The following is a 25,305-nucleotide window of genomic DNA, read 5'->3' on the forward strand; positions in this document are numbered from 1 at the left end:
GTGGAGGTACAGTGTCACAAGTAACGCTGACACCACTAGCATCCTTTGGGAGATTTGTCTGAAAGCTAAATATAGCTTGTTTATGCTTTGGTGAAGATTTATGAAATAGAAAGCAGTTTTTAAAACTTCATTAACAATTAAGAATTAACAATACTGCAGAATGTATACAGAAGAAAAACACATTTAACTTTAATTATATTATCTAGAAACCTGAAACTGGGTAGTAGAAAATCACTATGCATTGTTGTTTCAACCAGGTGAAACCAGGTAAAAATCATCTTATGTATTAATTGTGATTTACTTTTTTGGGGTCAACTTTTTCATATAGAAATATTCAAATCCTTTCCTGTTTTCCAGGGTCTTGCTACTACCTGTCTTGACTATAACCAGTAATAAAACTATTATTATTACTCTCCCCTCTCCTTTTTAACATCTACATGAAACTGCTGGGCGATATCATCTGTCACCATGGGATAAGGTATCATCAGTATGCTGATGATACTCAATTGTATATTTCCATCCTGGGTGAAATAAGTGATGCCGTGACCACCCTCTCCGAATGTCTGGGGGCTGTGGGGGCCTGGATGGGGAACAACAGGCTTCAACTGAACCCTAGTACGACCGAGCAGCTGTGGGTCAATGGTTCTTCCGTATCTGGGACATTAGTATCTCTGGTTCTGGATGGGGTTGCACTGCCCCAGACAGACCTGGTGCGTAACTTGGGGGTCCTCCTGGATTCACAGCTCCTGCTTGAAGAGCAGGTGGCAGCCGTGGCCAGTGCAGCTAGGTGCTGTGCACCAGTTATGCCCCTTCCTGGATCAGGAGGCCCTTCGAACAGTCACTCATACTCTTGTTATCTCTCATATAGACTATTGCAATGCAGTCTACATGGGGCTACCCTTGAAAAGTATCCGGAAGCTCCAGCTGGTCCAGAATGCAGCCGCATGAGCTGTTTTTGGTGCCCCTAGAAGGGCACATGTAACACCGCTGCTGCGTGAGCTGCATTGGGCACCAGTCTGCTTCCTGGTCCAATTCAAAGTGTTGGTTATCACCTTTAAAGCCCTACATGGCATGGGGCCAGGTTACCTGAGGGACCGCCTCTTCCCCATTACATCAGCCCATCCCACCCAATCATGCAGAGAGGGCATGCTGCGGACCCCGTCTCTAAGACAACATTTGGCGAGGTCCAGGAAGCGGGCCTTCTCTGCAGTGGCGCCTGTCCTGTGGAACATGCTGCCCCCGGAGGTGAGACTGGCCACATTGCTCCTGGCCTTTTGGAGGAATCTGAAGACCTGGTTCTGCCGCCTCGCTTGGGATGGAGAGGGGAATAGATCTACATGGGGATGGCTGCTATAGACCACTCCTCCCGCACTTGGACTGTTTTAGATTCTTTCGCCACTTGGACTTTTTATCTTTACTCTTATTTATATTATTTATTATTGTAATTTTATACTGTATATTTTATTGTTTTAATTGATTATTGTAAACCGCCCAGAGTCCCCCAATGGGAGGAGATGGGTGGGGACAAATTGGATGGATAAATAAATACATAAATAAAATTATCAACTCTGTTTGAAGGTGCCTTTTAGATTATAATGATGATTAAAAAAAACTTTGTAAGGCCAACTTAGGAGCTAATATAATTGCCAGGGTTGTGATCTGTTCAATTTTAATAACATTTCTATCCAAAAAGACCGAACGTTATAAAGCCACCACATATAATATGTACTTTACATATTCTGTAACACATGGAGCTTACACTAGAATTTATCATGTTATGTTCTAAGCATCCTTATTTGGGCTTCCATTTCCTATACATCTTCTTTTTGTTTCTTAGCATGTCAGTGAACTCGCTATTCACCTATGCAGACCACTTAAAACTATTTCCATTTTCCTTTTCATGGAGCTCATTTGTGCCTGTGCTTTCATATATCATTTTCCAGGTTCTCCTATCCCTCTTCACCTTATTTATACTTCAGATTTTCAAACTACATTATAGTATGTTATCACGCTTCACTTGAATTCATTAAAATCTGTTTTCCTCAGTTCCAAAATACATGATTTTCCTTGCCAGTTACTCTGAACTCCCACACGGGGTGGCTGCTTTCCTCCAAGGAGTCTGATACTTTCAATCCATACCAATTATTCTCTGATGGGCAGGATTAAATTCAGGAGAGATGACGTCTTTGAAAAATGAAATTGTCAGTGAGAGAAACTGGAAATCTGTTGGATGTCTCACTCTTAGCTGAGTCAGTTTTTCAGCAGATATTAGAATATGTGAAGTCTTCCCCCTGCCCTCTAGAAAACATGGTGAGTTGATTTAGAAAACTATTGTCTGGAATATTTTTACAAATATTGACAAAAAGTTAGGCTTTCGATTACATGTTTGTTTAAATCCAAAGAGACCATTTATTCAAAGCAGACTGGCAGTTCTTAGATTGCTTAGTTTTATCCCTGAAAGAGCAAGAGAATGACTAAGCCAAGAATGTCTATTTCTTTCTTCCACCCACCCCCAAGAAAAAATCTGAATACAAAGTAAGGGTGATATCTCAAAGGTTTTTATATAGTTTTCAGGAAAGCAAAATTTGAAAATTAAAATGATGTACAATAACCTTGAAATAATTAAAATGGTCTTTGTCATATTAGCAATAACATATTCCATGTTCATAAATACAATTTAACATGTAAACACTTTGCTGGAAAATTATTCAGTGAACATAATTACTACTGCTTTAATAGCAGTTAAGCTAATGTTACTCTTTGTCCTGATTTGAAAGTTGCTCCACTGGACTCCTTTCTCTTTGGATTTTGAAAATTATCATAGCTTGAAAAAAAGAAAACAAAAGAGCAGCACGTCAATACCAAGAATATGCTTTATCAGAGAAATATTCAGGTTAAACCCAATCCAAGGTTTTTTTTAAATTAAATTGTTTGGCATAACCTTTTGAAAGTCACAGAAACACAGAAATGTTTCTATTTTTTTTCTAGCCTCTATTGAGAAAATCAGAATACTTAACGATACATCATTGTAATTAATATTAAGAATATAATAAGATTGAAATCATAATCAAAATTACTGTAGACTACAGAGAAAATTTACAAAAGGAGTAATACTCAGAAAGGTTTCCAGAAAGGGGGAGAACTAAGCTGAAAGCTAGAATATTATATGGTTGTGATATAACTATCTGTCATTGCTAAATAGCAGCTGTGGATGATGGGGACCAAAGCCTTACTCACACGAGTAGCAGAGGCAGAGTTTTGAAGCAAGCATTTCTGGGGCTTTACCCATCATCCCAGCTTGAAAGGGGATTCAAAAGAGTCCAGAACTGAAGAAGGCAAGCTGCCTATATGAAATCATTACTGTTTGAGAGAACATCTGAGCAGTTTTTGCCTCTTGTATGAGTTCTGAGCTTACACAGAATATCAGTCAGAATATTCTAGCACTGAGGGAAAAAATCCACAGCTTTGTTTCCACTCAGTTTTTAAGAGTCACTGCTGTAGTAGGCACCAAGCAACAGAACTTGCTGATTAGCAAGATATAGCTGCACAGATGATGATGAGAAGAATGATAGTTACAGCTGAGTAGCCTGCTCTGATGTTTCATGGTCACAATGCATATAAAGAACTACAGGGATGACATTGGAGAAAGGATGCAACAGTGAGCAAAACTTGATTTTAAGCCTGGGAACAAAGAAAACTGTAGAAAGAAACTCAAACTGGCTCTGCCTTAACTCGCTTTGGCTTTCAATATTATGTTACTATAACCTATATCAATAAAGAACAGCTGCAGTATTTCCTGTGGAGTCAGTTTCCTGAGCTGGCCTACCTTGAAGGGTAGATAATTATCAAGCTTTCTTCTAACTTGATGGGTTTGCCAGGATTTCAGCATACTTGAAATTCTGGCAGAGCAGACAGTGTATGGCCAGTTGCATGGGAATGTCTTAATGGAGCAGCTAGATACCCAGTGTTATTTAATTTCCAGGTCAAAGCATTCTGACATAGAAAGAAACTGGTCATATATGGACAGGTAGCCTTTGTGGGTGATAAATGGGTCATTGATATCCCACATGAAGATGTAGCAAGGCTAGGAGTGAAGAATCAGAACTGCAACACAACTGACAATCCTACTCCATGGACAGTTTCTGCCAGATCCACCTACCATTGATCTGGAAAGCAAAACCAACAGATTTAAGCAAGAGATAACATTGGAGAATAAACAGCAGCAGCACGGAAGAAACCGGAAGAAAGCAGTTTTTGAGATAGCTTACTGAACAGCTGGTGAAGGTGGAGCAAGTCGCAGTACTAAAAGGAGCATTGTTATTGTCTGGGAATTTTTCAAGTGACAGGAAGTAGTCACAAAGGTATTGGCATCAACTGATTAGAGCCTTTCTCAACCTTTTGACCCTGGAGGAACTCTTGAACTATCTTTCAGGCCTCAGGGAACCCCTGCATGTTCAGGCTCAAATATAGGCCAGACGTTACAAAATTATTATATTCATTTCATGTATGCCTGTATATATGCATTAACAGTGTTCTTAAACTAAGGAATGAAGCTCTTTAATGTGAAGCTGCCCGAATTTGAAATAATTTTTTAATTAAATCGTGATCTCCCAGGGAAGCCCTAGAGACCTCTCACGGAACCCTGGCTGAGAAATATAGTGATGGCCTAGAGGTGCTGAAAGTAACCTACTGAAGCCACTAGTAATTATCTTAGGGTGAATAGAACTGGCTAGAGCAATGATAATAAGATGTTTAGGCTCATCCAAGGCTATTTAGTAAAATGGACTGAAGATAGCAGAAATTTAAGACACGAATGCAAAGCTCTGAGAACGGAAAACAGAAATGCAGTGTAGAGCTATAGAATAGTGGATACCTAGCTTGAAGGTACAGTGCTTGGGGATATTATAACACTACTATTCAAGTACTTGAAAGGCAGTCACCAGAAGACAGCCAAATCCTGCTCTCTGCCCCTCCCTATCCACCAAGAGTACAGGGATAATATACTTTAAGCTATAGGAAAGCAGATTCAAACTGAATCTTGGGAAAAAAAAACTTATTTTTTAACGGCAGTCAACAGTAGAACCAAATACTTAGAGTGGTAGAGAGCTCCCCTCCACTGGATTTGTTCAAAGCATAGATAGCTATCTGCCTGGGATGCTTTAACTGGGTTCCTGCACTAAGCAGGGGATTGGACTTCATGGCTTTAATGGCCCTTTCAGCATGATGATTTCTAGTTTCACAGAACCAAAGTGTTCACAGCTCAGATATCTGGAGGATCCTTTTCCTAGTGGTGACAGCATGGGGGGGGGGTGGACATCTTTTATCCAACTGGTATACAGGTAGATGAGGTTGGAACTATTGCAAGTACTCTTCTTTTACAGACTACCAAGCATATTAATATTTTGAGCTTCTTAAATTATAAGGCTCAAGAGGAAAAAAACACAACGAGAACATGAAATAGGGTTGCTGATTAGCATGCATGCTGAAGGACAAGTTCCAAATTCTGGATTTCACTTTTGGAGGTAGACTTATGATCTTGAATGCTAATTTATATTGTATTTATATATTAAATATAATATAAATATATTAAAAACTAAGCAAATTACACACATTTCATCAAATTAATGGTCAAGGATTTGTTCCATTTTACTATCACTGGGATCCAGAACTTTAAGAGCGATGGAGTGAAATTATTATACATTCCACTAATGGTTACGAGCACATTCTTGAGGATGCATTTTGCTGAAACTTAAGTAGAGGATATTATCAATTTAGTTAGATCCGCTGACAGTGCTGTAGAGTCAGAGTCATGAACCTAACAAATATTCTTGGTATTGGAGCAAACAAAGCTTAGCAAAGGAGCAACAAGGTACAAAAAGCAGCAGGAATGTCTGGTCATTATTAATTCAGTGCCACTAGAGCACTTCCTCTGAAGCCCTAAGCCAAAAGAGATGAATGACAGTGTCCACATGCACTAAAAAAGAAAAAGAAAAAGAAAAGAAAAATCCCAAGGGCAAAAAGCCACCCTTGTGAGCCATCCGGAGTTGTTTAAGATGGGCAGCTATATAAATCTTTTAAATAAATAGTAAGAAGTACAATGCAAGATGTAGAATAAAGCCAAAGATATTGAAGATACAGATATCTTAATGACAAACGTTAAGACAGAAAACATTCTTCATGGTTCTGGTACTGTGACAATAAAAAGAGAATACAGTGGGAATGCCCTTTGAATGTGTACACAAGGGAAACTGATAGGAAGATTGTCCCCCTGCCTAGATTCTCTGAGACATGTAGACAAAGCTTGCAGAAACACAAAATCTATGATCATAGGGAAATCCTCTAACCTAAACTTTATTTGATTTAGACAGGAGGCATATCAGTTATAAAGTACTCAGTAAAAAAATGTGTAGCATAAACAGTTGCGTCTCAGCATAAAGGTAAGATTCTTATTTAGCCTGATGATACTATGTATCAAATGGTTGTGAGAATTAGACATAATTAAGATTTTTATAAATTAACATACATTTATATTCTATGTATTGAATACTTGCCTTGGTTTTATCAAGTCTACTGAACTTTTTAGTGGTTTTACTAAATTAATCTGTAACACAAAATTGATTTTATAAGATGAAAGATGTATGTTAGTAGGTGTCTGTGTTTGTGTATGACTATGCATTTTTTCTGTGAATTTTAAGATCCTTAAATATATTTGTGATCTTTTTACAATAGACTAAAATAACTACTTTTTCAGAATTTTTACAGACAAAATTAAAAAGAATAATTCATATGTTCTTCAGAGACTTACAGCTCAGCAAACTTATTCCAGTCTTCTTGACTAATAGATGGTTTTGTACTTTCAAGAGCAGTCATTAGATGAATCTGGGTAATATTTAAAGTTCTCTTGGTTACTGATGACATGCTGGTAGCAACATCCTCCTGGAAAATAATTGCATTAAGGAAAAATACTTTATTAAAAATTTAAAGTTAAACATATTTAAAACACTTATTTTTTCTCTTCCTGATAATGACAGCTGAACCTGGAGATCCTGCCAAACATGGTTTTAAAGACAGATTATGGTATATGTTCCAAACATTACAGTCAAACCAAGGTTTATATCACAGATAGGCAATTTGGCAAGTTCCTAAAGATGTTATCTTGAACTGCCATACTGATAGTAAAAGTGACACTGGATGATCTTGCAGTGATTCAGTAGTAGTATAGTCAAAGCATCTGCAGCCAAACTATGCTATGCATTCCTTCCTCTTTTAGCATTTATCCAAGAAGTGTCCCCTCCCCCAAAATGTCTTTTTCAATTATCAGCACCATTTCACTGATGTCTTCACTCCCATTTCCAGAGAATGCCAGAAAAATATCAATATTATATTTGGATTTTGCAGAGTTAAGGAAAAAATAACATTCCTGTTTAACTGTGGAGATAAGCTTGCTGGATACATTTCAGAGGTTGGCTAGGATTTGAAAATACGTAATAAAAGAACTAGCCCCACCATTACACAGAGTGAGGCAGGTATCTCTGGTAGCTATTGGGAGGCAAGTGGTGCTCCATTGGTAGTTGAATCTTACTGTAATAAGGCTATCTGGTTAGTCTCAGTGCCAGCTAGGGGATGCCAATTAAAACAAATACCAATTATTTTCTATCCCAAGCATTCTCATACAGCCATACAAATACACACATATTAATACCTCTCCCCCGTTACAGCAGAGACAAAAGGAAGAAAACTGGATTGAGATGGGATATGTAGAAAGATGTTGTATTGGGAAGGGAAAGTAAGGAAGAAAACTGGATGAGGTGAGGGAACAAAGTAATTGGACCCAGAAGGAAAGAAAAAGTGAAGACACTTTTACCAAAAGGCAGACAGTCCCTCCTCCCCTGCTTCAAAGTTACTCAAACTTTGCAAATTTGTTTAACAGCTTTTTCTATTCTTAAGACCTTCTAATTCCTATTGTATTGGGCCAATACAGTACATAATTTGAATCTTACGAATAATAAATGCTTAGTCATAAAATGCTTTGTTTTAATGTCTGAACTAATGTCTGAACATGTTTATATATGGAAGCTGTGAAAACATTAGTTTAAGCCATGGTTTCGCTACAATTGCAAACCTCTAAGTACTATAGTAATCTAGTAACACCATATCTAAAAATATTTCTATGAAAAGAAAGTTATAGTTTCTCCCATACTCCATTTTTGCTTTTGTAATTGGCTTTGATGGCACTGATTTCTGCCCTGAGGTGTTCTATCTGTTCTTGATTAAGTTCTTGGAAACCTTCCTGTAAAGTGGTTCTTAACGTTGGAGGTTGAAAAGATACTAAATCCTTCAGAGTTATGCTGGTTAATTCATGGTTTATGGAATTTGGTCCTGAGAAACACTGAGAACTCTATAGAGAGAAGAAAGGGAAAATTATACATAAAAATAGTAACTCTGTCATTTAAGTTATTAATACCTCAATAAAAGTTTTACTACAATGAATATATGATTAAAGATGAATTATTCAATAAGACAAGCTTTAGGAAATGTTTTGTCTGACGACTCATTTGTAAGCAAAATAATTAAAATATGAATGTGTGTTTTATGTTTAAATTACTTTGCAGGAAATTTTTAAATAGAAAAGTATAAAACTTACATGTTCTAGTGCCTAAATGTTGTTTTCCAAAACATTCAATTTTTCTCCCAGAATGCACCAATCTGGCATTCTGAGGTTGGTTTGTCTCATTCCAGAAGTGAATCTTCTAGAATGTGAAATGGTTTGCAGTGTTTTGGATGCAATTTGGCACTGGGACACTATACAGCAGGTCACCTCCTATTACAGAAGAGGAGGCCTGGGAATGGCTGAATTTGCAAGTTCCAGGAAAAAAACATTCCAGGAAACACAGGAAATTTGAGTTTGATATTCAGCAATATCAGTGAGTGGATCAGGACGAAAAGAATAGGGAAATAGGGAAGGAAGGAGACACTTCCGTAACTTCTCACTACTTCCCCAAACATAAAACAGCTGTTTTTTGTCAAAGAGAACAGATTAGATTTTAGGGTCTAGCGAAATATTGTCCATGATGTATTGGTAAAACCGAAGCGTGCATGTTTTGTTTTCAGAGTGCTCGTAACTGAATTTAGAATGTTATTACCCTATAGTTTACTTTCATCTCTTACTTCTTACATCCTTTTTCAGGAAAAGAAATCAAGAATTGGGTAGAACCATGTGATGGTTAGAAAAGACTGCTGATCAGGATTTTAAATTTACTTAGAGTTTATAATGAGATTTATTTGTATTAGCACCACCGTTGCATTTAAAGGCTTTAAAATTATTCATGGATATGATATCATCCTCCTCTAGTAGTTTGGAGTAAACTCATGTCACCTGCACAGTGGTACCCTCATTTTTATCATCATTTTCGTATAGGATTTTTTTCTATTTTTGTTATATACCACAAACATCTAGGGGAAAAATCCTAATTGTATCTTGTATTTGATATATGTTCTATCTCAGTCCTTGGACTATGTTACAGCAATTTTCAACCAATGATTCAGGGACACAGATTCACTGTCCATGCAGAGTGTTCTTTCTTAAAATGAAATAGAAACTGAAGAGAACAAGTGCAGATGCAAAGAAGCCTACTGATTTTTGAACTGTGCAACTTTTTGGTCCCAGCAATAGAAAATGATGAGTGGGGTACAAAGGGCTTTGAATAAATACTGATTCAGGAAAGCAAACTCAAATTCCCTTCTGCTGATTTTACACACATGGAATTATTTTTACTTATTTTACCACTCCAAAAAACATCTGCATTTTGTTTGGGTAGAATAAATACCCTCAAAATTAATTCTGTGATTTTTAAATCACTGGCAAAAAGATCAGTTAAATAAAGCAGAAAAGTTACCATTTCTGAAGCAGTTCCATTGCCAAGTTCAGATTCATAAGAGCTGCCAAAGTAAAGGCGATAGATGTTAGACGTTGGATCTTCAGGCAGCAGGTCACACAGCTCAAGGGAAGTTAATGACTGTTCTAAGCCTCCTTCTCCATCTCTGGCAGAATCATCTGATCCACTACTTTGGTTTAAGAAGACCATTGAAGATAGACTAAGATCACTATCTGAGCTGGAACCTATCTCCTGAGGAGAGAATAAATAAAATTAGAATTTCCTAGAATATATAGTCTCCTCCCTCTCTTCTAGGCTTTGGACTAGTTGTCAAAATATGTGTTTGATCTTATTCATTTTACTTTTTTTCTTTTGCTGAGTTGTGTTAGTGTTAGTGTTGTTCCAGTTTTAATTGCTAATTGTACTTTAATAACTTTAAAAACTGCCTTTAGAATCTTATTATCAAATGACAGATAGAAAGATAAATCAAACAGAAATATGTGACCACAGCAATGGGTCTTCTTAATAAGCATGAACTAAGTTTTAATTAGAAAAAAATAATTTAAATGTTCAGCACGTATTGATTTTATACAACCCTTTGCAAACTTTGTGAGAAAACATCTGCTCTTAGATTAAAATATTTTCCATAACTTTAGAAAAGTGAAAACACAAACATTAATGAGTTCATTTATGGCACGCAAACAAAGTAAAGATAATTTGTGTATTTTTCAAGTATTGAAAAAACTAGGTGTCTGTTAATTGCAGAGCAGCAAGGGCTGATAATTAAGCAGAAAAACATGCTTACAGGTTTAATAGTGAGCTAGCCTGTTCTTTCTGAATACTACAGGTAGTCCTTGTTTAACAATCACAATTGGGACAGAAATTTTGGTTGCTAAGTGAAGCGGTCATTAAGCAAATCTGACCTAATTTCACCTTTTGTGGTCGTTAAGCGAATCACTGTGGTCATTAAGTGAATGGTGTGGTTGTTAAGCGAATCATGTGGTTCCTCATTGATTTTGCTTGCCAGAAGCTAGCTGGGAAGGTTGAAAATGGTGATCACATGACCACAGGATGCTGCAACAATCATAAATGTGAACTGGTTGCCAAGTGCCCAAATTGTGATCACGTGACTGTAGAGATGCTGTGATGGTCGTAAGTGCGAGGACCAGTTGCAGGTCGTTTTTTTCAACACTGTCGTAAGTCCAAACTGTCACTAAACAAATGGCCATTAAATGAGGACTACCTGTACTGCTCAGTATTTTACTGCCAAATAGTAAGTAATATTTTCCAAACAAATTAGATTATTTTTTAATTATGTTGAACCTCTTTTTAAAAAAGTAATGTTAAGTTGCTTTAGTAAAGACCGACCAAAGTACATGGAGATCATTCACACAAACAGCTTGACATCTGAATAAATGTCTAGAGCTATAAATAGGTTGGAATAAGATAAATATATTAATGTACAGCTAGAGCTAATATAATCACTTTTACCAGTATGCACTATTTTTATATCACATAGAAAGCAATTCTATGCAAGGCATGAATAGCATTCATCATAACAATCATAATTAGCTATCAACAGGAAAATAAAGGTCAGCAAGATAGAAGAACTATGCTTAATACATAAGCTGGTAAAATGTATATTTGTATATTTACTTCAAATGGTTAATAAAACAAAAATGTTAAAATAAAAAAATCCCATTTTTACATAAAGCTAAGACCAGAAATACACTTTAGTAAAAGAGCACCATATTCACCGCATTCACAATATAATATGTAATCAGTAGTATATGCAGTATTGTGATCCAAGCCCCAATCTGTATATGTACATACAAAGAGCAGGGCTTGGATTATGATACTGCATCTGCCATCTTGTCTGTTTTGATCTCCTTGTGGACGCTACTGTATGTGGTCAACTCCAGAAAGGAGGAAAAATATACATCAATCAGAAAATACCATCATGTTGTACTGTTGGTGAAATGTTTTATGTTTTGCTGCAATGTAACAAATTCTACAGTTCTACAGCCAGCATATTTCCAGTACTTTAAGCGATGGAACAATATCCAACACAAAAATAGGTATGAGTGAGGCTTCTGAATCAATGGAATTTCAATGATAATTGTAATCCAGTGTGAAATTGCTTTTCAAAGACAACGCTCACATATTCTCACTTTGGATTCATAACCATGCTAAAATGCAGGGAAATACCATTTTGGAAATACTAAGAATGTGATCTCTATTCTTAGGTAACACATTTTAGGTGCTCTGGCTAGTAGGTATCTGGGATTTTCCCAACCACTGCCTCATTTTACAAATTACAAACCAAAGATTAAAGAAATTCTTTACATTTCAATATACTTACCTGGGGCAAAGTTGAGTTCAAACTAGCATGCAGCGCTTCTAATTGGGCATTGTATAATAAAGCTTTTAAGTCTGCTCCAGTGAAATGCTCAGTTTTTGCTGCCAAATGCTGAAAATCCACATCATGTGCCAAAGGAAGAGAATGACTCAGAGCTTTTAAAATTTCGTATCGGGAAGCCTTAGAAAATTAGAAGTAACTTTGTTATTAAAAGACTGGATTCTTATCCTTAGAAACCCTTGTCAATTAGGAAAAGGGACACTGGTGAAATGAAAATAGCATACAGAAAGAGACAGGGAAATAAATGACTTATTCTGTATAATAAAAACATGCCCATTGTTTTTTTCTCAACTGACAGTTATCAAAAAGCTTTTCTAGATCTAAATAAAAATATGCAGGATTAATCATTAACTTAAAATTCTAACAAGACACATCATTCTCTCTTATGATTACACCCCCAATATCACTTATTTATAGAAACAAAATATGTAGTCAGCGCAGTTAGATATTGTGTCCTTGTTACAAAACAGATACAGTACTGCAACCTCCCTATTTATGTCAATATTGTCCTGTGATACATTGTATTAAGGATGATATGTAAGAATATTTATACTGTACTGTATTTTAAAAAAACAATGATGGATAGAAGAATATGCCCTATTCTGAGCCTACCCCAACTAAAGAGATCAGATGTAAATCTGGAAATCAAAATGTTCCAAATACAATTAGTTAACCAAATGTTGAGGGTACAATGGTGTGCCAGTGACATATTTTAGTAATAATTTAAATGAGTTCAGAAGATTTTGGGGGACATGGAAATGTTTAGTTAAAATACTTCATGCAAGATGGTTTCTAAGGCCTCATTTTTTGAACACCGTTTAAAACAGTCAATGTCCACAAAGCCTGAGCAAAGGGAAGAAGCTGACGCATTGGGTTACAATGACCTGGCTGCCTGCTTGACATCTGAGATGGTAATACAATCAGCGAGATGGAGGTCATAATTATGTAATAACTGGTCTGACTTCATGCTTACAGCAGGTTAAGAGAGGAACATACAGTACTATTACTGATTTCATGCAATACTAGGGAAGATGTTTCATTCTGCCTTTTTTAATTTACAGAGGAAAACAAGTTTTTCCTACTGTTACATCTGGCACGGTATTTTATTTCTTTACCTGATCAGGAGGTGGACAATATAGACACTTATCCAGTCGACCGGGTCTCAGAAGAGCAGGGTCAATCAAATCAGGACGGCTTGTGGCTGCTAGTATATAAACTCCTAAAGATCAAGTCAAGAATATTTGTTAATAAAAACCTGCCAATCGTTTTTGTGAAAAAACCAGACATGAGAATTTAACGATTATCTTAATTTCTGACATGCTGCACCCCCATACTCTATCTGCTATTTTTTGTGAACAATTTGTCATGGCTATTCCTCTGTAAGTTGATCAAACTAATCTGCTCCTGATAAGGATTTATTTCCCACCTCACAGTCATATCACCCAAACTGATAGTAGTTGGGATTGCTTTGAATCCTGTGTATTAACCTTCATCTCCCAATTCCCAAATGCAGTAGTAATAATTGCTAGTGACTTTAGCACAAGGCTGGGGAACAGTGACAGGGTCTTCTTTTACAGCAGAGGTGTCCAACCTTTTGCCTTCCTTGGGCCACATTGAGTGAAGAGGACTTGTCTTGGGCCACACATAAAATATGTAATATAGTTAATGTATATAAGAAATAAAACTTCATTTATTTTTTATATTTTTTATTATAACATTTTTAAAAAGAGGGCAACATAAAGCTAGTGGGATATTTGACTTTGTCTTTGTGAAACTAATGCATTAATGAAAGTGCTTGCAATTCTCAGTGAGTTCTCAAGGTGCTCGTCAGAAATTTTAATTCTAATTTTACTCTTCATGTTTCATCCTTGAAAATAGTTGCTCACAAATGTACGTGCTGCCAAAAGGCGATGTCATGAATAAGATGTGATTGTGAAGCAAGGGATATTTTTCTCTGGGAAGATGGGTCTTATAAAAGTCCAGTAGAAAGACATGATCAAATTTTTCTTTGAGTTGAATGTCTGATTGCAACTCTATGCATTCCATTTGAAAATTCGGAGGTAATGTAGTTAAGTCGACTGAAAATGGAGTCGAAAATATACCAAAATATTGATGATTTTCCCGGAAATCTTGAAACCTGTTCTCAAATTCCTGTATCAGACCAAAAAGCAAGGCTGCATATTTCTCGCTGTTCACAGGATTGTGTTTAAAACGTATGAAATTATTTTCCATAACTTGAGCTTGCCATACTTTAAGTTTCATTTCAAACGCTGTTATGGTTTGAAACATTGCAGTGATAAGTTGGTTTTCATCTTGAAGGTGCATGTTTAACTCATTTAAATGAGCCGTCAAATCCACCAAAAATGCTAAATCTGTGAGCCATTTTTCATCTTCAAGTTCTGGCGGAAATTTTCTTTTTGATTCCATAAACGACTTGATTTCATTTCACAAATCATAAAATCTTTTCAGTATTTTACGCCAACTTAGCCACCGTACTTCAGAAAAGTAAAAGATCTCCCCATAATCAGCATCCATACTTTTAAGGAACTCCTGGAATTGGCAATGATTCAATCCCTTGGCCCTTATGAAATTCACTGCTTTGATGACAATTTGCATGATATTATCCATTTTTAAAGCTTTTGCGCATAAATTTTCTTGATGTAGAATGCAGTGATACTTCATCAAACGTGAGTTGCTGGCGGCACTTGCATCATCTTCTATTAATTTTGTAAGTCCCTCACTTTTACCAACCATCGCCAGGGCGCCATCAGTAGTTATACCAGACATGTTGACAATGGTTAAAGAAAGTCACTTTAATGTCATTTTTCCTGCTTCGTACAGATCAAGAGATTTAGTTGTGTCTTTTAATGGCACCAAAGAAGCCATTTCTTCAGTGACATTATATTTGTTATCAATACCTCTTAATAAAAATGGCAAGTTGAGCTGTATCTGTAGCATCAGGACTTTCATCCATTGCCAAAGCATAAAATTTGAAATTAGCAGCTTTACTCTTCAAACCTCTTTAGATAGATTTTCCTATTTCTTCAATTCACCTGGCTATAGTCTGGTGGGACCAACTGATTTTAGAAAAATCACTTTTTTTATCAGGACAAATTATATCTGCCACACTTTCCATACATTGCTTAATTAACTCACCATCGGTAAATGGTTTTGAATTTTTTGCAATTAGATTTGCTACCAAATCACTAGCTTTTATAATAGAGTCCTTTTGAATTGTGACTTTTTAAAAAAAACATTGTTGAGACGACAGACTTTTTTTCAGTTCCACTAATTTATCTTTACGACAAATTCCTTAATACGCATCGAATTTGGCAGCATGTTTTTCCATATAATAACGTTTCAAATTGTAGTCTTTGAAAACTGACACATTTTCCCTACAAATGAAGCATAGTGCCTTAGTATTTGTCTTGACAAAAAAGTACTAATCTGTCCATTTTTTGTTGAATACTCTTCCTTCATCTGCGATTTTTCTTTTCTTTTTTGGGTTCTGTTTTCTGTTGAAATGACGTTGATAATCAGTTACCTCTATCTACAGTATCCCAATGCAGTGAACTCCATGTCCAATCTTGATGAATCTCTCCTTGAATGGACTGGTTTCACCTTTTGAGGTTAAAAAATTAATCTTTCAACTGACAAATAGTAAAGCCCCAGCAAAACTAACTTCTGTATGGTGGGAAACTCTGCTAGCTCCTCTTTTTCAGCAATAAATAGCTCCTTGTATATCCCTAGTGATTGGCTTAATTCTTCCAGCATGCAGAAAAGGTGGTAGAAGTGATCCCACAAACTGCTGCCCAGTTACTCTTTTACCCATAACCAGCAAATCATATGCCAGATTTTAATATTATAAACTCTTGAACTGGATGGCCTTGAGAACATCTTGGGCCTAGCTTTAGATCTGGTCAGTCTACTATGGACCAATGCACCCTATTATACAATCTCACTGAGAAATATTCTAACTTGCTTAAGGTAAAGGGTAAAGGTTTCCCTTGACGTAAAGTCCAGTCGTGTCCGACTCTAGGGGGCGGTGCTCATCTCCGTTTCAAAGCCTTGGAGCCGGCGTTGTCATAGACACTTCCGGGTCATGTGGCCAGCACGACTCACGGAACGCCGTTACCTTCCCGCCGAAGCGGTACCAATTAATCTACTCACATTTGCATGTTTTCGAACTGCTTGGTGTGCAGGAGCTGGGACGAGCAACGGGCGCTCACCCCGCCGCGCGGTTTCGAACCGCCGACCTTCCGATCGACAGCTCAGCGGTTTAACCCGCAGCGCCACCGCGTCCCTTGCTTAAAGGCACCTTTTTATGTTGCCTTTATAGGCTTTATAAACACAGGATGGCCTTTGGTTCAATACTTCCTGAAATATTCTGGAGGCAATTAGCTACTACTTTGATTGATCAATGTCTCCTTAAATTAATTACACTATTGCACTTTGGGGCTATCATCCAAGAGAAGGGTAACCACCTAAGCGACCTAAGTGGATCTATCTCTACTTGCAAAAGTGTTTCCCATCTTTTCTACAGAGTAATCTCACATACATATCCTGACTATCCCTAGATCTTTTTTTTTAATATCCTACATGTTACTCACAGGAGACTTATTACTTTGGCATGAATTGGAGCACTACCCATTAGGATGACAACTAGCAGATACACTAACCTTCTGTATGAAAGCTGCAGTTAATGTGTTATTAAAATGCCTAATATACCCAATAGGGATCAAAACTCATAGCCCCAGTTGTCAATAATTTTAATTGTTCCTCTGATTATGAGATTACTGCTCTCTTTCTATGTGATCAATTCTCAAACGGTTGCAAAATTTTTATCAATAGCCATGGCTTCTAGAAACCACCTGGTACCTCCTTACATTACTGTTTCAGGCTTTTTAAAAATGTAATTTTATGTAATTTTATTCTTTTATTTACTGTATTTTCTGTACTTTGCTTTTATGATTGGTCTTGGATGATACATACATACATGCATACATACCTTCTATACCTTCTACACCATCTAATTGAGTCAGCAGCTGATTAACAACTCGGTCAGTTACACCAGTGTTATCATGACCTCTTCGAGGAGCAAGAGAATCAAATTCATCAAAGAAAAGTATGCATGGCTTGGCTGCTTGAGCTCTGTAAAACAAGTATACTTCAGATTGAAGAAACAAAATAACATATGCCAAAACTGAAAATGTGAAATTAGCAATTCCTGGTATTTCATCTCTGTCATAACCCTTTGGCCTGTCTTTTTCACATTACCCTTTAGCAAATTCAGTAATTACTATTTGCATTAATCATGAAAATAGACTCTAGGACCAACACCATAAGTCTGGATCCAACCTGTTAAATGTATCTCGAACTGCCTGTTCACTTGCTCCAATGTATTTGCTAAGCAGTTCTGGCCCCTGCAAAATAAAATAGTAAACGTTCCTTAAAAAACCAAGCCATATAGTACAAGTTACAAGTGATGAATTAGCAAGTCATTTTAAATATATATTGATTTAAAATATTTCTATCTCATTTTTCTACTATAATATTCAAATCATCAAGGATTCATACTTCTCAAAAGGGATGAAAGAGGAATAGACAAGAATAAGGATTCTTTTGAATCATAAATATGACAATGATACAGTACTTCTTAATTATGAACTACTAGAATGTTAAAATTACTCAGAAAAACCCACACACAAAAGATAAATTACAGAAACATTTTATGCAATGAGACAATAAATCTATGTCAAAATAGATGGTACATGTTAGATGCTAACATGATTACAGAAAATTGCCTGTGTAATTTTAGTGATTGACTGATGATTAGGGGCCATCAAGTCACTGTCGACTTTTAGCAACCACATAGATAGATTTTCTACATGACAATTTGTCCCTAATCTGGTCTTTCAGATCTTTTAATGGTGTACCCCTCAGCATGTAACTGAGTCCATCTACCTTGCTGCAGGTCACCCTCTTCTCTTTCCTTTGTTAGCATTAGAGCTTTTTCCAGAAAACTAGGTCTTTGCATAATTGTCTGAAGCAGGCTAATTTGAGCCTGGTCATTTGTGCCTTGAGTGAGAACTCTGGGTTGATTTGTTCGATAATCCATTGGCTTGTTTTCTTGGCTGTCCACAGTATTCTCAGAAGTCTTCTCCAACACCAAAAGTCAAAAGTAGCAATACTCTTCCCATCCTGCTTCTTCAAACTCCAACTTTCACTTTCATAGAGTGTCACAGAGAATACCATGACTTGCATGGCTCTGATCTTTGTAATTATAGACACATCACAGCATTTAAATTTCTTTTTCAAGGCCTTCATGGTTGCTCTACAAAGTGCTAGTCTGTAGCGTATTTCTCAACTGCTTGGTCCTTTACTGTTGATAGTTGATTCTAAAAGGCAGAAGCTATCTACCACTTCGATATTTTGATTAAAAATTTTAAAGCTGGTTCTTCTACTGTCATTGTCAATAGCAGTCCCTGCAGTCCTGGTTGCCATTGTTAACTGAATCTCAGGGTTGTTAAATGAGGCAACTTCCTGCCAGCTTCCCACAAACAAAGTCAGTGGGGAAGCCGGCAGGAAGTTGCAAGTCTCAGGCTGGCAGGTAAGTAAGTGGCTGCTGCTGGGTGGGGGAGGGAGGGAGGGGGTGCGTGGGAGAATCAGGGAAGATGTATGAGAGGTGCCACACAGGTTGGGGAGGGTGTATGAAGAGTGCCACATGGGTCAGGGAGAGGTGTGTGTGAGAGGTGCAGTGTGGCGAGGGTGCAAGGAGGTAGACAAGAGGCACTGTGTGGGTTGGGGAGGATGTGCGAGGGAGCATGTGAGAGGCGTTGCGTGGGTTGGAGAGGGTGTATGAGAAGTGCCACATGGGTCAGGGATGGTGCGCAGAAGGCGCCGTGTGGGTTGGGGAGGGTATGCATGAATGCAGCATGGCTCAGAGAGGGTATGCAGGGGTGTGAGGGAGGTATGGCAAGGGTCAGGGAGGGTGCGCAGGGGTGTGCTAGTCACCGGTGTGGCACAAGTGCAGAGGGGCTGGGGGAGTATGCATGGGTGGTGGAGACTTACCTCATCAACTTACAACCTTCCCTGCCAGCTTCCCCACTGACTTTTTGGGGAAGCTGGCAGGGAAGGTTGCAAATGGCACTCATGTGATTGCGGGAAGCTTGGCAACTGGTCATAAGTGCAAACGGCTTGCCAAGCACCCAGATTGTGACCACATGACTGCAGGGGTGCTGGGACAGCTGGAACCCTGAAAACTGGTCATAACAACCATTCATTCAGTGCCATCATAACTTGGAATGGTTGCTGACCAAATGGTTGTAGGTTGAGGACTACCTGTATTTTCAGCGATCAGGGAAGTGTCATCAGCATAGCACAGGTTATTGATGTTTCTTCCTCTAATTTTAAAGCCACACTCAACTTCTTCCAATCAAGCTTTCCTTAATATATATTCCACATATAGGTTGAATAAATAAGGGGAGAGTATACAGCCTTGTCACACTCCTTTGCCAACCTTGAGCCAGTCTGTTTCACCATGTTCTACCTGAATTGTGGCTTCCTGACCTGTATATAATTTCCTCATGAGGAGAATGAGATGTTCTGGGATTCCCATTTTTCTGAGCATATTCCACAGCTTGACATGATTGATGTAATCAAAGGTCTTTCTATAATCAATGTACTAATGTACTTTGGTCATATCCACAGATGGTCACAAGCCAGATTCAAAATCACACCATAAAGATTTTTTAAAAGTTTTAGCTCCCTGGCAAACAGTATTTGCATCTTACTTGTTTACTGAATTGTAAACCATTCAATACATTTTAGCACTTTTAGGAGTTACAGAAAAGTTCAATTTATTACCTTGATGCTGATAAAATTCATTCCACTCTCTTGGGCAACTACACCTGCTAATAATGTTTTCCCTGTTCCTGGAGCCCCATATAGTAAGATTCCTGTTCTTTGCCGTATGGGCAGATTGGCAAATAATTCTGGATACTGGAAATAGAACATATCAGAAATATTATCTGCTTCTAAAAAGATAAAAACTCTGCCTAACACTCATTTGACTCTTGCTGTGGTGTTTCTGGGTGTTCCTAGAGTATTTCCTAATTATCAATCGAATTATCATAACAATCCTTGTAATTATACTTCTTTTAAATGTAACTAAAAAGCTTTTTACTTTCCTCTGAGTATGAATGTTTTTTGCATTTACTTTAATGTGGCTTAATGTGTATTATGATCTAGCCCAATAATAATCAGTTATTTATACAACTGAGACATACACATCCCTTTTTTAGATTATGAAACTGTTGTTTCTTAAGCTAGACCTTTCAAAAACCTTTGTGCTTCTTCACAGACAAAATGCAATGTTAGAGAAATTAACTGTCTCAAATTATAAAAACAAAAAATACCTTTGCAGGTAACTGGATGGTATCTATAAGTGTTTGTTGTATTTCTTTAAGACCACCAATTTTATCCCAGCCCATATCTTGAGGTTTATGGAGGTTAATGTTTCTCAAAGATACTGGGGTGAAACCTTGTATAGCTTTTTGGAAATCTAAAGTTGATAGAACCAAATCTGTTAAAAGAGAGAGGAACATGTATTACATTGGAGTATTAAGAACATTACACTGAAATGTTATATTGAGCCACACACAAAGTATTTCTGAATATCTCATACAATGAAGTTTTTGACTAAAGTCTAATGGCTTATTCTAGGGATTTTCAAATTGTGGGTTGTGACCACCTAAATGGTTGCAAGCAAATTGAGGCAGAGTCACACTTGCTTCAGCTCTGCTTGACCATGGGCAGCCTTGACTGAGATGCTGGCACTGGATAGGGCTGTGTATGGGATACAGATGCTGGGGCTCTCCTTCCACAGCTCTTGCACATGCAGCAACCACTCCTGTAACAGCCACAACTCATTTCTGAGCATTGCCCAAGCTGATGTCAGGACCAAGATGCTATTGCTTAGTCTCACTCTCCCCTCTTCCAAAGGGGTGGCAGCTGGGATTCTTCCTGGGGAGTGGGAGTTGTCATGCTGGGTCCTGGCACTGAGCTTCCAGACCTGCTCCAGTCAACCTGAGTGTGCTGGCTTCCCATTGTGAGCTGTCATCCTTCTGCAAGAAGTAGAGGCAGCACATCTTTGGGGCTGCACAGAGCAGGTGTGCAGGGTCAGCATAGGACCCAACGTGATGTCCTGGAAGCAGCAGCTCAGGAAGACTCACCGTTGGAAGAGGGGGAAGGTGAAGCTAGGTAAGACTGAATTGATCCTGGCTGGCTTATACTAACAGCACGCAGGAGCACCTTTTGGTATTGCAGGACCTGTTATTGCAAGCACAAAAGCCTTTGAAGCAAAGCCCTAACGCTGGGAGCACATGCACAGCTGAATTACTGTCAACAGAAGGCTTGTCCAGGCAGAGTGGAAGCCCTGTCAGAGCACAGCCTGAAGTTTTCTTCATGGGGGTTCACACAACTAGTCAGGACCAGAAATATTGGAACAAAGATAACTGTTTTGGCATTTGGCCTCTGTACACCACCACATTGAAATTTAAAGGAAACACACCCAGATGGGAGCGAAGTCAGGACTTTCAGCTATCGTTCAAGGGGTTTGACAAAAGTGGGGCACTAACCATTCAGGAAGTACAGCCAGTGGCATACATACACCCCTATCGTTGGTGGTTCATAAGTAATGGAACAAACCAACATCATTACAAACATAAGGATTGCCTTTAATACCTGGATGAAAATCCTCTGCAGTCAATGACTGCCTGAAGTCTGGAACCCATGGATCTGACCAAATGCTGAGTTTCCTCCCTCGAGATGCTTTGCCAGGCCTTTACTGCAGCTGCCTTCAGCTGCTGCTTGTTTGTGGGTCTTTCTGCCTTCAGTCTTGTCTTCAGTAAGTGAAAAGCATGCTCTGTTGGGTTGAGATCAGGTGACTGACTTGGCCATTGAAGAACATCCCACTTCTTTGCCTTGAGAAACTCTTGGGTAGCTTTTGCTGTATGTTTTGGGTCATTATCCATCTGCAATATGAAGAAGCATCCTATCAGTTTGGCAGCATTTGGTTGAATCTGAGCAGAAAGTATAGCCCTGTACACGTCAGAATTCATCCTGCTCCTTTTATCAGCAGTCAGGTCATCAATAAACACCAGTGACCCGGTTCCACTGGCAGCCATACATGCCCATGCCATAACACTGCCTCCACCATATTTGACAGATGATGCGGTATGCTTTGGATCATGAGCTGTTCCTTTCCTTCTCCATACTTTTCTCTTCCCATCATTCTGGTGCAAGTTAATCTTTGTTTCATCAGTCCAAAGAATCTTATTCCAGAACTGGGCAGGCTTTTTTAGGTGTTTGCTGGCAAAGTCTAATCTGGTCTTTCTGTTCTTGAGCATTACCAGTGGTTTGCACCTTGTTGTGAAGCCTCTGTGTTTACATTCATAAAGCCGTCTTTTGACTGTTGATGTTGACAATGACATGCCTACCTCCTCAAGAGCGTTCTCGACCTGGCTAGATGTTGTTCCTCTTCACCATGAGCAGAATTCTGCAGTCATCCATTTTAGTTGTCTTCTGTGGTCTTCCAGGCCTTTTGCTGTTGCTGAGCTTGCCAGTTAATTCCTTCTTTTTCAGGATGTTCCAAACTGTTGTATTGGCCACTCCCAATGTTTTTGCAGGACACCCTGGAGAAGATGCTGATGCTAGGGAGAGTGGAAGGCAAAAGGAAGAGGGGCCGACCAAGAGCAAGATGGATAGATGATATTCTAGAGGTGACGGACTCGTCCCTGGGGGAGCTGGGGGTGTTGACGACCGACAGGAAGCTCTGGCATGGGCTGGTCCATGAATTCATGAAGAGTCGGAAGGGACTGAACGAATAAACAACAACAAATGTTTTTGCTATCTCTCTGATAGGTTTAGTTTGTTCTCTCAGCCTAATGACGGCCTCCTTCACTTGCATGGACACCTCTTTGGACCTCATGTTGAGAGTTCCAGTGAACAGCTACCAAATGCAAATGTAACACTCAGAACCACCTCCAGGCCTTTTATCTGCTTGATTGGTCATGGGGTACTCAGGAAACAGGCCACACCTGGCCATGCAGCTGCTTGTCAGCCATTTGTTCCATTACTTATGAGCCACCAACGATGTGGTGTGTGTATGCCACTGGCTGTACTTCCTGAATGGTTAGTGCCCCACTTTTGTCAAACCCCTTGAATGACAGCTGAAAGTCCTGACTTCACTCCCATCTGGGTGTGTTTCCTTTCAACTTCGATGTGGTGGTATACAGAGGCCAAATGCCAAAACAGATATCCTTGTTCCAATATTTCTGGTCCTGACTGTATATTTATTATTTTAGGTAGTTAAGTCCCTACAAAGTTTAAGGACACCTTCCTTACCCTATGATCTACCTGCAAGGTGGAAAAAACCGTAACTGTAAGTCACTGCTCCAGTAGTTAGGGCAAAGGATACCATAATGTTCCATTTGTGAAAGGATCCAATACATATTTATCTATGTCTTCAATAAACATACAATCTTACATCATTTTAATTCTTCTTAAACTTGCCTTTTAATTGCTATATTTAATGGCTTTGCAAATTTTTTTAAAGTATATTAGAATAAAAGCACATGATCACATATACCTTCTTTTTGACATGTTCCTCTGCTAGAAACACATGAATGGATGGCACGATCAATTAACATTGTCAGATCTCTAGCTACAAATCCTTCTGTTTCCTTTGCAATTTGACGGAGATCAAGATCACAGAATCTGTCTACACTGAAGTCAAATGTGTTTTTCATTATGGACTGAAGTATTTCATATCTTTGCCTCTGAAAAGAAAAAGAAAACCACAGCAATTCCAGCCAGAAAGCTCATTACTGCTTCAATTTTATCTCTACAAAAAAACCGAAGCAAAACAAGCTATAACACTTTTGAATGTAAGTAAAAGGACTAAATTTGGAAGAGGATAAAATGCAGCTCTGGGCATTCTATACATCATATTTTAAACTTCAAGCAAAATTACTCAGAATAAGAGTCTACAGTTTTAAATAACTTCTAAAGGAAGCTGCATTATGGCTTTTACCTGATTTGGAACCTGAATATGTTGGAAACACTGAAATATATGAATTCCTTGAGTAGAAATGATGGAAGAATGTAGGGACTGCTCAGATAGACTTGTGGCAATAAGTGCAGTCAAACTATGCATGGAAGTAACTTCTTTTATCACATCTTTCAGAACTAGAATTTAAAAAGAGTTCAACATTTATGCATTGAAAGGTCTATAACATGGAATTTACATGACAATTACATTTTACACACACAGGAACTTCTTAAATTTGAGTTCATAGTTTGTTCCATGGAAATACCTCTAGCGTAGAAACTATATATTTTGTTTGTTTCCAATGGACAGCATTTGTCCTGTGTAGCTACCACCAGAATTTTAACTTTGCACCATATGCTGATGCAGATACATTTTGTGCATTTATTGCGTTGTGCAAATATGGGTACAATGTATAGCGATCAGTTACTCACGCAGCTGAAGTTCTGGATTATGCCCTCGGCAACATGTAAAAGCTGAAGATCAGTTATAATTGGTGCACAACTTAGCCACCTAGTTCACATTAACAAAGTAAGACTACTGTAGTTCTGGTTATATCTGGATGGTGGTTGCCCAGCCCCACTATAATATTCTCCTGGAAGTAAGGTGGGATATAAATGTACTTAATAAATATAGTTTGAAATTGCATTACTAGTTTGTATGAAATATGACAAAGTTAGGGTCAGTTTACGTATACAGACACAGTAGTTCAGAGCTGAATCTGCAGCACCATCGGGAAAAGAAACCACTAATTACAATTACAGATTTGGTGGCTATAAATTGCAGCTTTATCCTATAACATATTCAGTCAATGAATACAGTTCCAGAAGTTGCTTATTTCCTAAAGGAATATGCAACACATTTTGATTTATCCAAGGAAGACATTTAGGATTAGATAGAAA

At 38.1% G+C, this 25,305-nt stretch overlaps 2 protein-coding genes across 3 annotated transcripts in view; both read right to left on the bottom strand.

Annotated features, from left to right (window-relative positions):
• Positions 1 to 2,536: 2,536 nt before the first annotated feature.
• PEX1 (peroxisomal biogenesis factor 1) overlaps positions 2,537 to 25,305 on the bottom strand; it is a 37,346-nt gene continuing 14,577 nt past the window's right edge. The window contains exons 13-24 of one of the 2 annotated variants that reach the window (XM_063303630.1): positions 24,389 to 24,543; positions 23,945 to 24,134; positions 20,712 to 20,878; positions 20,161 to 20,295; positions 17,653 to 17,717; positions 17,303 to 17,445; positions 13,410 to 13,513; positions 12,238 to 12,414; positions 9,897 to 10,127; positions 8,201 to 8,398; positions 6,806 to 6,936; positions 2,537 to 2,824 (exon numbers count right to left, since the gene is read on the bottom strand). In XM_063303630.1, the coding sequence (XP_063159700.1) occupies positions 2,743 to 2,824; positions 6,806 to 6,936; positions 8,201 to 8,398; positions 9,897 to 10,127; positions 12,238 to 12,414; positions 13,410 to 13,513; positions 17,303 to 17,445; positions 17,653 to 17,717; positions 20,161 to 20,295; positions 20,712 to 20,878; positions 23,945 to 24,134; positions 24,389 to 24,543 (1,778 nt within the window). In that variant the 3' untranslated portion in view covers positions 2,537 to 2,742. Of the gene's footprint in view, positions 2,825 to 6,805; positions 6,937 to 8,200; positions 8,399 to 9,896; positions 10,128 to 12,237; positions 12,415 to 13,409; positions 13,514 to 17,302; positions 17,446 to 17,652; positions 17,718 to 20,160; positions 20,296 to 20,711; positions 20,879 to 23,944; positions 24,135 to 24,388; positions 24,544 to 25,305 lie in introns of those variants that run through there. The other variant, XM_063303631.1, reaches the window with a different exon arrangement.
• HEPACAM2 (HEPACAM family member 2) overlaps positions 10,663 to 25,305 on the bottom strand; it is a 268,902-nt gene continuing 254,259 nt past the window's right edge. The window contains exon 11 of the transcript XR_010067941.1: positions 10,663 to 10,675. The gene's annotated coding sequence lies outside the window, so the exon portion shown is untranslated. The remainder of the gene's footprint in view (positions 10,676 to 25,305) is intronic.

This window comes from Candoia aspera, chromosome 4, assembly GCF_035149785.1.
Source record: "Candoia aspera isolate rCanAsp1 chromosome 4, rCanAsp1.hap2, whole genome shotgun sequence".
Classification (NCBI taxonomy): domain Eukaryota; kingdom Metazoa; phylum Chordata; class Lepidosauria; order Squamata; family Boidae; genus Candoia; species Candoia aspera.